The sequence below is a fragment of the Pollachius pollachius genome (assembly GCF_949987615.1).
Source record: "Pollachius pollachius genome assembly, chromosome: 15".
In the NCBI taxonomy this organism is placed as follows: Eukaryota; Metazoa; Chordata; class Actinopteri; order Gadiformes; family Gadidae; genus Pollachius; species Pollachius pollachius.
This window is the reverse complement of record NC_136948.1, coordinates 1,336,115-1,348,614: the sequence shown is the minus strand read 5'-3', so window position 1 is coordinate 1,348,614 and position 12,500 is coordinate 1,336,115. Positions and strand designations below refer to the sequence as shown.

The 12,500-nt window shown below is 52.6% G+C and overlaps 1 protein-coding gene across 1 annotated transcript in view; it reads right to left on the bottom strand.

Moving 5' to 3' along the window:
* sptb (spectrin, beta, erythrocytic) overlaps positions 1–12,500 on the bottom strand; it is a 52,051-nt gene that overhangs the window by 15,626 nt on the left and 23,925 nt on the right. Inside the window, 15 exon segments of the mRNA XM_079752198.1 lie at positions 1–100; positions 1,435–1,770; positions 2,349–2,438; positions 2,732–2,956; positions 4,461–4,736; positions 5,333–5,479; positions 5,920–6,010; positions 6,943–7,145; positions 7,808–8,567; positions 8,835–8,972; positions 9,229–10,099; positions 11,597–11,602; positions 11,605–11,649; positions 11,652–11,721; positions 11,723–11,746. The exon segment at positions 1–100 is cut by the window's left edge and continues 31 nt beyond it. Coding sequence (XP_079608324.1) covers positions 1–100; positions 1,435–1,770; positions 2,349–2,438; positions 2,732–2,956; positions 4,461–4,736; positions 5,333–5,479; positions 5,920–6,010; positions 6,943–7,145; positions 7,808–8,567; positions 8,835–8,972; positions 9,229–10,099; positions 11,597–11,602; positions 11,605–11,649; positions 11,652–11,721; positions 11,723–11,746 — 3,382 coding nt within the window.

Sequence of the window (12,500 nt, the reverse complement as noted above, 5' to 3'; positions counted from 1 at the left end):
GGGCGCGCGCCGCCAGCCGCCTCATTGGCTGAGAGTAGTCGTCCACCGCCTGCTTCAGGAGCAGGTGGCGCTTCAGCATCTGCATGGCGCTCTGCTCGTCCTGGGGGGGGGGGGGGGGGGAGGAGAAACAGTTGGTGGAGCAGACGTAGGATGTGGCAGAGGATGAAGGAGGAGGAGGAGGAGGAGGAGGAAGCAGAAGGGGGAGGAGGGGGGAGGAGGAGAAACAGTTGGTGGAACAGCAGTGGGATGTGGCAGAGGATGAAGGAGGAGGAGGAGGAGGCAGAGGGGGGAGGAGGAAGAGGAGAAACATGGATGGGGAGGAGGAGACACAGTTGGCCCAACAGCCGTAGGATGTGGCAAAGGAGGAGGAAGAGGAGGAGGGAGTGGAACGAGAGGAGGAGGAGACAAAGTGTTGGGATAGTGAATAGGGAAATGACCAGGTAGAGAAAAATTACCTTTTCTGTACATAACACATATTACTGCCCCGCACAAATTGTGCTTTGTCGTTTTACATGCAACCGACCGCTGTCCAAAACCGTGTTTCTCTCAAAACCAATGACCCTAATACCGACGGCGTGTTCATTCTTTCTCGTTTAAAACGGCAAGAGGAAGTTTTGGGTTTAAAATAGAATCTTGAAGTTTTCCAGCACTTTAAAACTTGTTTCCCGTCTGGTGGTCCTCTATCTCCAGCCTTGGGAGGCCGGAGATATGTGATTATATTAAATGGGGGAGTCGCGCCTCTACACGGCACGCCTTATTTTACCGCTAATGATGCGGAGAGAAGCAGCGACACACCGGCGCCCGGACAAACATGAAAGACTTAAACCCTGGAGAGAAATACCAGGGCTGCTTTTTAAACAAGAAACACCGTGGTGGCACACAGGCTAGAACCGGAACACCGGCTAGAACCGGGCACAGGCTAGAACCAGAACACCAGCTAGAACCTGCACACAGGCTAGAACCGGCACACAGGCTACAACCGGCTAGAACTTTCTTAAAAAGACTGGTTACGTATGTTACGTGATGTGTGTTTACATCGTTGACCCGCTGTTTTGACTATTCACTTATTCATCAGTCGCTTATATCTGAAGCAAGTCACAGTGGAAACATGTCCTTAAGGCGGCCTAGTCCAGTAACTAGTACCTAGTTTACAGTTATGGAAACCGGTATCGAACCCAGGACTAACGGCTGGGAGCTTAGCTCAAGGACCTCCTTGCTATTGTTCACGTAGGTCATGGTTCCGGTCTATGTGTCGACATGGCAACAAAGCTTCGAGTGAATCCAAAATCAGTACGGGTCTTCCCTTAGCTGTTGATCAGTGAACCTCATAGGGCTTCAGGTGGCCCCCCGTTACACCCCACCCTCGAGGCCTCACAGGGGTTAGGCTAAGGGGGTACGGGGGGGGTCGGACTCCGGCCGGCCGCGCCTCCTCACCTTGGGCGTCTCGTCTGAGATCATGTAGAGCTCCTGCTCCCCGATCCAGGCCTCGGCCTCCTCGGCGTCGTTCAGGTACTGCTGGGCCTCGTTGGCCCCGCCCAGACGCTCCTTCCTCCTCTCCATCTCCTCCCCCAGCCTCCCCCAGGCCTCCTCCAGGCCCCCCGCCTCCCGGGCGATCCGCTGCGCCTCCGGGGTGCCCTCCCCCTCCCCGCCACCGGGGGTGCCGGTGGCGGCGGCGGCGGCGGCGGCGATGGAGGCGGCGGCCATCCTGCGGCCGCGCTCCTGGACCTCGTCCACGCGGGGCTGGTGGCCCTCGATCTCCCTCTGCAGCGTCTGGGGTGGGGGGGGGGGTATCAACACAGGGGGGGTCAACATCTGGACGGCCATCGATCGCATGGAGGAGCGCTACGATGTGGAGGTGGGACGAGCAGCGATGGGAATGACGGTGTTATAAATAACAGCGTTTCTAACAGCGTTAATAACCACGTTACTTTTTCCAGTAACGAGTTATCCAATCGATTACTCTCCCCATCGTTATAACGCCGTTACCGTTGCTGCCAAAAAATGTGGCGCGCTACTTAGATTTAAGCTGTTTTTTCACCTGACTAACTAGATCTAACTAGGAAACCTACTTGAAAGTAACGCAATAGTTACTTTTTACAGTAACTTTTGTAATTTGTAACTGAGGTACCTAATTTAGTTACTTTTTGGGAGAAGTAGCTAGTAACTGTAACTAATTACTTTTCCGAATGTAACTTGCATGACACTGGTGATGAGTGGGGTCTAAGTTAGCCACTGGTTTTCTGAATGGTTTTAATTCACAGACGGAGTGAATCTGATCGTTAGCGTATGTGTTGGAGCTAAACGAGCTAGCGAGCTAGCTGGGTTCTCTGGTGGTGTTCCTCCATCACCTGGTGTTTCTTCTGCAGCATCTGGACCGTCTGGAGGTTGTGCCCGTGCTCCTGCGACGTCGCCAGCGGCAACCTCTCCTCAACCCACAGCTGAGGAGAGGAGGAGGAGGAGGAGGAGGAGAGGAAGACAGATAGACATAAAGAGAAGAGTGGGAGTTGTTGGGAGAATACAGAAGATGTAGATGAGATAGAGTTTAGATAGTTTAGTAAAGTGTCAAAGGTCTTTGGGACCATGGATGAAGAGGTTTTTAAACTATCCATTACAAGAGAAGAGGTAAAGTAAAGATAGTCGAGCATTTGGACCGATGTATGACATCATCGGTCCAAACCCCCTCCCCTCACCTGACCTCACCCCCCCATGTCAGCCCCCCCCCCCCCCTCACCAGCTCGTCGGCCAGGTCCCTGTAGTACTGGTGGATGGCCTTGGCGGCCTCCAGCTTGTCGCGGCGCTGGGCCAGGGGGGTGAGCAGCTCCTTGAAGGCCCCCTGGAGGGCCCGCTGCTCTGCCTCCAGCTCGGGTTGGTCCTCGCGGGCCCCCCCGTGCTTCTGGACCGCCTCCTGCAGCTCCTCCAGCTCCCGCGCCCGGTCCCGCACCTGGTTCTCCGTCACCTAGACCGGGGGGAACAGAGGGGCGTGGATGGTGTGGCCTGGAAGAGGAGCCAGTGTGTGTTTCCCTGTCTCTACGGCGTGGCCCCTCCGGTTCCACCGGTTCTGCGGTAAGGCGCTGGAGTACCACGCTGTTCAGGAGACATCAGACTGAAGCAGGCTTGGAAAACGCCCTTTAGCTCCAAAGGTACGGGTTTTTGCTGGGGATTTCTTTATATGAATGCTTCAGGATTATGGATTTACTCTTCGATTACTTCAAAAAAAGAATACATATATATATTACTTTCTTTATTACTTTTTAATAACTTAACTTTATTTGATCAAATAAAGTTATATAAAAGTATCAAAAGCATAAAAGAAACAGTAATCCAAAAAATAATCTATAACTTTTAAACTAAAAGCATTTTTCCAAGTTTTTGTTTTTAAACCTAGGTTTGTTTTATTGCAAGATGCAAGATTTGGTGGATGCTATTTAGGGTTATGAATAGATGGGGAAGTCTTAATGCTGTGGTATAAGGACAGCCAAGATGATAAGAGGGAAAACATACATATGTACTCATTCATTAATAATAACACAAAGTGTTTTCATTTGTATTCATTTACTTTGAAAGAAAAATGCTTTTAGAAATGGTTCTGTGTTTGAAGGGTACAGGTGACATTTTAGGATAATTCTTTATTGATTACGTTTTTGGATTAATTAAGGATTGGATGTGGAAATTGTTATTGTAAGGATTGTTGTGATTATTATTCTGGCTGGGTGACGCCTAAAGCTGAACTCCTGATTTGGTAAACGTTTTCAAATTTGTCAATGACATTTGTATTCCCGGTAAGCAGGTCTTCAAAAGTTATAACAATAATTTATCTCATCGCCTCCAACTGACGTGCCTCCGTGAATGGCAGGTAAAAGGCCTTGCTGGGGTGAGGCGCGTGGGCTGTGAACACCTTCAGGGTCTGCTAGCAGTCCTAGCTTAGAACCGGATCCTATTATATACAGGACTGTCCTGTACCTCTGCTGTGACAGTCACATTTTCCATCTGGGATTAATAAAGTACATCTAATCTAATCTCTGGCTAGGGTAATTGAGGAAGAGGGAATAGACTCTTTATCAAGCACCTTCTGGCCGACTATTAGCCATCTGAAGTGGTTTGTATTTACGACCGCCGATTTCCCGTCAAGCACACATTCACCCCCCCCCCCCCCCCCCCCCCCGACGTGACTGCAGGGTCGACCTCTCTAGGCTACATCTAAAAAGCAGAGCTAAAACACACAGATTCAAATGTAAAAAGTTAAAACCAATACATGTAGCTTTTAGCGCACTTAACCACCATAACTCTGAGCTAGTTTCTAACTTCACGGAGCTCGATAGCGCAGAGCCGTAGATAGACGCACGGCTCCCACGCACATTGTATAACATTACCATCACGACGTTACTGTCTCCACATCCCGACTGTTCTTACCCACGCCCGGGACCCTTAGAACCCGGGTTCTCCCCAGACAGAGGACCCACCTGGTGCTTCTTCAGCAGGATGTTGGCGTTGGTCAGGTCCCTGACCTCCTCCTCGTGGGCAGCCCCGCTGTGGAGCTGCTGCTGCAGCCCGCCAAGCCACTGCTTCATGTCGGCCAGGCTCTGGTCCAGCAGCTCCGAGCGGTTGGCGTCAAACAGCAGGCGAGCCTTCTCCTGCGTGGTGGACTCCAGCCGGCTCCAGAGCGCGTGGAGCTCGGCCAGGCGCTCCCGCACCACCGGCTCAAACTCGGGCTTGGACTCGCTCAGCTCCTGGCCCTCCTGGTTCCAGACCGACGCGAAAGGAGGAGAAACGAGAGGAGTTGGGGAGGCTTCGTTTACTCCCTGAATTATGTGGTTTCACTCGGGCAGACGGCGGGGGTTGATTTATGGTTTCAATTCTTTCCACCGTTGTTCAGAGAATGTAAAAGTGGATGCAGTTTGTGCTCAGTGTTATCCTCGCTCTAATAAACGGTGATTAATCTCCTAGGGTTAATTATCTCAGGTTAATGACCACCTTTACATCATTTGCTATAATTTGAAGACTTATATTCCATTGTTCTACAGACAAACCTTTTTTTCAACCGCTTCGTCTCAGAGTTGACTACGATTATTACAGTTGTACAGCCATTACAAAAACTATTTCTCGATTCAAACTTTAGAATGAGCATTTGTGGGCAACAGTTAGCACAGCGGCGTGAGCCATCCCTTCATGAAGGAGAAAGACCGATACTGCAACTCCATCCTAGTTCAGTTTGCAGGTCAATATCAAGGTTCATCTCAATTGCTCAGACACACCCTCACACAGACACTCTCACTCACTCACACACACACACGCACGCACGCACGCACGCACGTGCAGACCCACAGTGACGGACCTGGTCTATGTTGTCCAGCCAGGCCTTGTTGGAGGCCAGCTCAGCCATGAAGGCTTGGTGTTTCAGCCACTTGCTGTGCAGGTTCCTGGCCTCGTCGTAGGACGTGTCCTGGGCCGTCAGCATCTTCTCGTTGATCCACAGAGTCAACTGGAAAGGGAGATAGCATTGAGCCACACAGGCTACTTTAACCCCCGTGATGGGGAACAAGGTGTCCGGTCTTCAGGAGCACTGCAGAGGTCAGCCCGATTCAGGGGTTTTGCACATACGAACCAAACTGGCTCGTTTGTACTCTGTGTCAATTTGTGAGGTGACAATAACGTTGAATCTTAATCTAGTGGGGACCGCTAGGAAATGTGTTTGAAGGAAGGGCATGTAAAACCAATGAGCAATGACACAGCAAATCTGTGTGTCTGAAGTGCCTTTCTGAAGCAGAAAACATACATGATATTGAGCCAAATGCAAAAACAATCTGTTATTCAAGCCAAATTGGGAAACCGTGTTTTTATGTCCATCAGTGCACAATAACATAATATGTGCAAAACATTTGGTCACGATTCCAAACAGTCTCACATCCTGTGTGTACTCACATCCTGAGTGTTTTGAAGGAAGTGTTGGAGATCTCGGTTGTCTTTTAGCTTTCCGGAAACCTCTGTGGCTCTCCTTTGATTGGCATTATGTCTGGAAATCGAAAACAAACAAACAAATCACAATATAAAATGTAAGTGAGATATCAGTATATAAACAAAATATAAGTACATTTACTGAAACAAACACATTATAGTATTTCTGTATGTTATTTTCCGAACAAAAGTTATACTGTTTACAGGACTTAAAAAAAAATAGACTAGAATTTGGACAAACACAAGATAGTACTTCTGTCAGTAGTCTTCCTAACTAAAGGCCTGAACCAACTCGCCTATAGAGCTGAAGGTCGAACGTTGATAAACTGTTGACGACTCCCCGCTTCCTAGCTGACATACTCTAGTTAGCCGGAGACGCTGTCAGTCATGTGGCGCTGCAGGTAAGAGGATCTCCCCCCGACACCACCCAGAGATCAATACCCATCACCACAGGCGCCTCTCCGCAGCCTGGCAGCAGGAGCGAAGGCGTCCGGGTGGAAGTACTCTCAGATTGCGGAGATTTTAATGTAGTCCTAATAGAATTGCTTCAGCACCGCCCCGCCCCGGAACATCCCTTGCATGTGCCTGTTCACACCCAGGCCGAAAATGTCCTCCCTGCTCATTAAAGGTCCCATATTCTACCACCAGGTGTGAGTGTGATTAGCCGTTACAAGACGTTTTGAAAATCGGCCTCTTCTGACATCACAAGTGGGCGTGTCCACCTAGATGTATGACGGATAGATGAACAACGCTTGCTACAATTCACTGGGTAGGCTGGTAGACTGATCGATCCGGCACACATCTAGGTGGACACGCCCACTTCTGATGTCAGAAGAGGCAGATTTTCAAAACGGCTTGTAATGGCTAATCACACTCACACCTGGTGGTATAATATGGGAGCTCTAATGAGTGAACTAATCCACATTCTCGGTGCATAAAACTCATTGCAAAAACAACAAAATTAACCGAGAACCTTTCGCCCCCTCTGACCTTTCTGTGATGGAGGCCATCTTGTCCTTGACCTTCCCGGAGTAGAGGTTCTCAGCGTCCAGCAGCCTCTGTCCCGTCTTCACCGTGGCCTCCACCTTCTCCTCGTTGGCCCCCATGGTGCTCAGGAAGTCCTCGTGCTTCTTCAGGGCCTTCTCCGCCCCGGCCAGCGTGTCGGGCTTCTCCACGTGGGCCAGAGTGTACTCCTGGAACCGAGGAACAGCTTTAGGACCAACTGTTTGCCGACGCAAACGCCATCACAAGGACGGGTCGGTGGCACAGGGATGTCGGACGTGACCTGATGTGTCAGGGTTATTATTTTACAGCAATGCGGGATGGTGACGGGCGACCCTGCTGCGTTCTCTGGCTGTGGGATTCGTTGCCTTTGCATCGCTCTGCTTGTTTTTGGTGATGCTCGCTGTCTGAATCATGCATTCCAAGAACCAAATATGCATAACTCTGCTACCCCAGGGTACAATCCGTCAAGGGGAAAAATAGGGGAAAGATATTTTCATGCATTTCATTAACTTCCTCATCCTTGGTTTTTTGTTGACTCCACAACACAACCCAGGCACTGTATATATTGATCAATTTACAACGTTATGTTTTATTAGTATTTACTAATTTGCACCAGGATCAGATATATGTCACGGAGCAGGTAGCGGTAACACAGATTACTTTTTTAGGATAAGTCTTTTTTTTATGACATTATGCCGAAGAACGCTTACAGGTCGACTCGTTAAATCAGGGATAAAACCGGGGACCTTTGGACTGCCAGTCAAACAAACCACAACCCCTGCCCGGTCCCTCCTTCTGGTGTTCCTTCATGAGAACAGAGTACAAGAGGAGTGACTACAACGACGTCTACCTGGTTGTTCAGAATGGCGTCCGTGGCCTTGGCGTCCCTCATGAACTGCTGGAAGCCCAGACCCTGGTCCAGGAAGTTCTTGCGGCTGTCCCACATCTTCTGGAGCTCGTTCCAGCCGCGGTCCAGCCCGCTCAGCCTCTGCTCCAGCTGCTGGTACTGGGGGTCGTCCTCCTGGCCCTGGGTGACGCGGGCGCCCGTCTCCTTCACCTGGAGGAAGTCCTCCCGGTGGTTGGCGATGTCGTCGCGCAGCGCGTCGTGGAGACTCAGCAGCGCCTCGGCCTCGGGCAGTGACTCGGGCATGTCCTCCGACGCCACCGCCTTCTGGGTCCTGAAGAGCCAGGACTGGAAGTCGTCCATGTCCTGCAGGAAGGTCTGCAGCTTGCTGACCTCGCCCAGGGAGTCCTCGCGGTCCTTCAGGGTCTTCTTCAGGGCGTCCCAGGCGGCGTCCAGCTGGCCTCGCCGCGCCCGGATGTCGTTGGCGAGCTCGGGGTGGTCCCGGGCCAGCTGGTCGGCCTCGTTGCGCAGGAAGGTCAGCTTGGTGTCGATGGCGGCCAGGTCGCGCTCCATGCCGAACAGCTTCCTCTGGATGGTGATGACGGCCGCCAGGTCGTTGCCCAGATCCTGCGTGGACTCGATGACGCGCGTCTTGTCCTTGATCCAGGCCTCCGTCTCGCCGCAGTCACCGCCGTAGTTGTGGAGGCTGAGGGCCGAGTCCACCCTCCTCTTCTTCTCCTCCACCATCGCCTTGAAGGCCTCCCACCTGAGAGAGGGACACGGTGGAGCACGTGAAGTCTACGGATGCACCATTGACTTGTGGTGTTCGTTCTATACAGTAGCCTCTATAGAGAGGCTCAGTTTGGGTGTCCGCATCACACTCAGAATTGTATAAAAAATATTATCCACTGGTTGATTATAAATCATAAATCAACCACTAGAGGAGGTACATATTGAGCACAATTTAAAGCGTTTAGTCACATAAATATACAGTGAAAAATAAACGAATAAACGCAAAGATATGTGATCTCACCTCTTATTCAGGCGCACCTGGCAGTCCTTGATCTCCTTGGTGCGCGGGTGTCTGCTGTCCTCAAGCTGCTTCACCGCCTGGTTGACGTCATCCACGCGCGACTGCACGTTGGCCATGTCGTTGGCCAGGATGCTCAACCTGGGAAGAGTAGTGGTCAGTCATCATGAAAGACCCATTATTGAATCATCTTTAGTATTAAAACTGCCAACTAACAAACTTATTTGGCTTAGACAAAGAATAACATGTCATTTCATTATTTAAGGTATATAAAACTCAATGACTATTTTCAAAAAAACGTTTTTTGTCTCTCTGTCTCGCTGCGCCACACATATTGGAAAAACGTGAGTCAATCGATTCATGTCATTATCGATGCATATCAGGGGCTCGTGTTCACCGGTTCTGCACTATCTCCAGGTCCTCCAGCTTGTCGGGCACCTCCAGGCCCACCAGCCAGGTCTCCTTCTGGCCCATCCACAGCTCGCAGGCGTCCGTCTCGCTGAGCACCGTGTACAGGGCCATGGTGTCGTCCAGGGCCTTCTGCCGGACGTCCGCCAGCGCCATGAGCTCCAGGTACAGCTCCCGGATGTCCTTGAGGCGCCGCTGGATGTCGGGCGTGTTGCGCAGCTCCTCGGGCAGCGCCTGGGCCTGCCTGCCCAGCGCGTCGATGGTGGCGCCGTTCTTGGCCGTCTCGTTCCTCAGGTCGCGGTGCTTGCGGAGCAGCCCCTGGGTGGTGTACTCATCGGTGCCCACCTCCCCGCTGCCCATCTGCCTCCTGGCCTCCAGCAGCCAGGCCGTCAGGTCGTCGGCGTCCCCCTGGAACTGGAAGAACTTCTGGGTGTCCTGGAGGCTCTGCTTGCGGAACGCCGCCAGGTCCTCCAGCTCCTGCCACTGCCGGCGGACGTCGGCGCCGCGGCCCTGGACGGCGGCGGCGCCGAAGTGGTCGGCCCGGACCATGTCCTCGCCCTGGGCCAGGACCTGCTGCAGGTGGGCGCGGCGCGCCCCCAGCTCGTCCTCGAAGGCGTTGTGTTTGCCCTGCAGGATCAGCACGCTGGTCAGGTCCTTGCCGTAGTCCAGGGTGGAGAAGATGTGCTCCTTCTCCTTCACCCAGCTCTCCACCTCCGCCATCTCCCACAGGAAGTTCCAGAAGCGGCGGGACTGCTCCAGGCGGGCACGGCGCTGGGCGGCCAGGGCGCACAGCTCCTGGTAGCACAGGTCCAGGTGCTGCACCCGGTCCCGGATCACCTGGGGGTCGCACGGCTTGTAGCCTGGGAGGAGAGAGGGAGGAGGAGAGGGAGGAGGAGAGGGGGAGGGGGAGAGAGGGAGGAGGAGGAGGAGAGAGGGAGAGAGGGAGGAGGAGAGGGGGAGGAGGTGAGGGAGGAGGAGAGGGGGAGGGGGAGAGAGGGAGGAGGAGAGGGGGAGGAAGAGGGGGAGAGAGGGAGGAGGAGGAGGTGAGGGAGGCGGTGAGGGAGGGGGAGGAGGAGAGAGGGAGGAAGAGAGGGAGGAGGTGAGGGAGGAGATGAGGGAGGAGGAGAGGGGGAAAAGGTCCATCAGCAAAGTCACAACTTTTCTCTGTTTTGGGACCTCAGTGGTGGAACGAGCTCCCTACCGATGTCAGGACCGCAGAGTCGCTCACCAGCTTCCGCAAAAGACTCAAAACTCACCTGTTCAGAGTTCACCTCGACTCTGCATAGAAACCAATGCACAGCCACCATTGAATGTTGTACGTCCTGGCACTTGTACATTGCACTTATTCAAGGTACTGAATTGTGTAGCATCTACAGTAGCTGCTATCGCTGCTTTACACGGGGAATGGGTTAGCCTAGCGATTGTAATACTTGCACTTGGTTCTATGAACGTCTTTACTGTACCGACAGCGATATATTGTTTCACTTCTTATGACAAATGTACTTATTGTAACAAATGCACTTATTGTAAGTCGCTTTGGATAAAAGCATCTGCTAAATGCCCTAAATGTAAATGTAAATGTAAAGGGGGAGGGGGAGAGAGGGAGGAGGAGAGGGGGAGGAGGTGAGGGAGGAGGAGAGGGGGAGGGGGAGAGAGGGAGGAGGAGAGAGGGAGGAGGAGAGAGGGAGGTTGAGGGAGGAGGAGAGGGGGAGGAGGAGAGAGGGAGGAAGAGAGGGTAGAGGAGAAGGAGGAGGTGAGGGAGGAGAGGGAGGAGGAAAGGGAGGAGGACGAGAGGGAAGAGGAGAGGGGGAGGAGGAGAGTGAGGAGATGAGGGAGGAGGAGAGAGGGAAGAGGAGAGGGGGAGGAGGAGAGGGAGGGGAGAGGGAGGAGATGAGGGAGGAGGAGAGGGAGGTTCATCCCTTCTGTTAGATCGGTGAGATTTACTTTGTTTATCCTAAGTGCTTCTCAGGTGATTTAACAGGGGTGGTTACTCTGCTCATTTGAGGGCTGCTTTATTCTTTTAACGATGGGATTTGGGGGAATATGGTTTGGTTGTGCGCTTATCTTTGGTACAGACACTGGATTTGTGGCAGAGAGACAGCTGCACTTCACTTGAATGGAGAACTGTATCGTTTCATTTACATCATGTGTGCGGAGGGATTTAGAGATATTCCAGTTTGGAAAGGAAGTCAGCCAGCACAGTCGGAACAAAAATCTGGCAAACGTTTTCCCTTCAAACCTAAATTTCTTTATTTTATTTTCTATTTGTGATTGTACCCGGCAGCCTCATTCCTAGGGGAGTCTTCTCTTCATATCTACGATGGTATTGCTCTTCTGTTATTTCTAACATGACTCACTGTCCCGTTGGCGAACGTGAGGGCGTTGGCGTTAGCGTTCTGGACCCGCTCCGCTGCAGTGCGATGTCGTTCTCCACCAGAGCGTGTTTCTGGAGCAGGTCCTCCACCTCCGACAGGTGCTTTCCCGAAGTCTGGGGACAGCAGGCGGGCCTGGGGGGGAGGGAGGGAGGGAGGGAGAGAGAGAGAGAGGAGGGAGGGAGGGAGGGAGGGATGGCGAGAGGGAGGGAGGGAGAGAGAGAGAGAGAGGGAGGGAGGGAGAGAGAGAGAGAGAGAGGGAGGGAGGGAGGGAGGGAGGGAGGAAGGGAGGGAGAGAGGGGGAGGAGAAGGGAGTGACAGAGAGAAGAGTAGAGGCAGTTAGAGCGTGAGAGAGAGTGAGAGGGAGAGAGGAGAGAGGAGAGAGAGAGAGAGAGAGAGAGAGAGAGACAGAGAGAGAGAGAGAGGGAGCAAGGGAGAGAGAGAGGGAGAGAGGGAGAGAGAGAGAGAGGGAGCAAGGGAGAGAGAGATGAGGGCAAGATTAACAGAGGTCCGGGTAAGAGGCTTTAGGATGTGTCATACAAGGAATTATCCCTGGAGAGTCCAGATTCAGGACGTTTTATCCTAGTATGATACTTATATATAAAATGGTATTAAATCTAAAAATAGGATAGGAGTGGAGCTAAAAACATGGGGCATTCTGGCCCTGGGTGACCCTAACCCTCTCTGACCTCACGTATTGTAATATTATGGGGGTTTGGTTCTGGTTCGGAGGTCGGGGCGCTGGGCCCCTGAGCCTGAGGGTCTCCCCCCCCCCCCCCCCCGTACCTTCATGTCCCCTAGCTGCTGTCTCAGGCCCCCCCCCCGTCCCGTACCTTCATGTCCCCTAGCTGCTGTCTCAGGCCCCCCCCCCCCCGTACCTTCATGCATG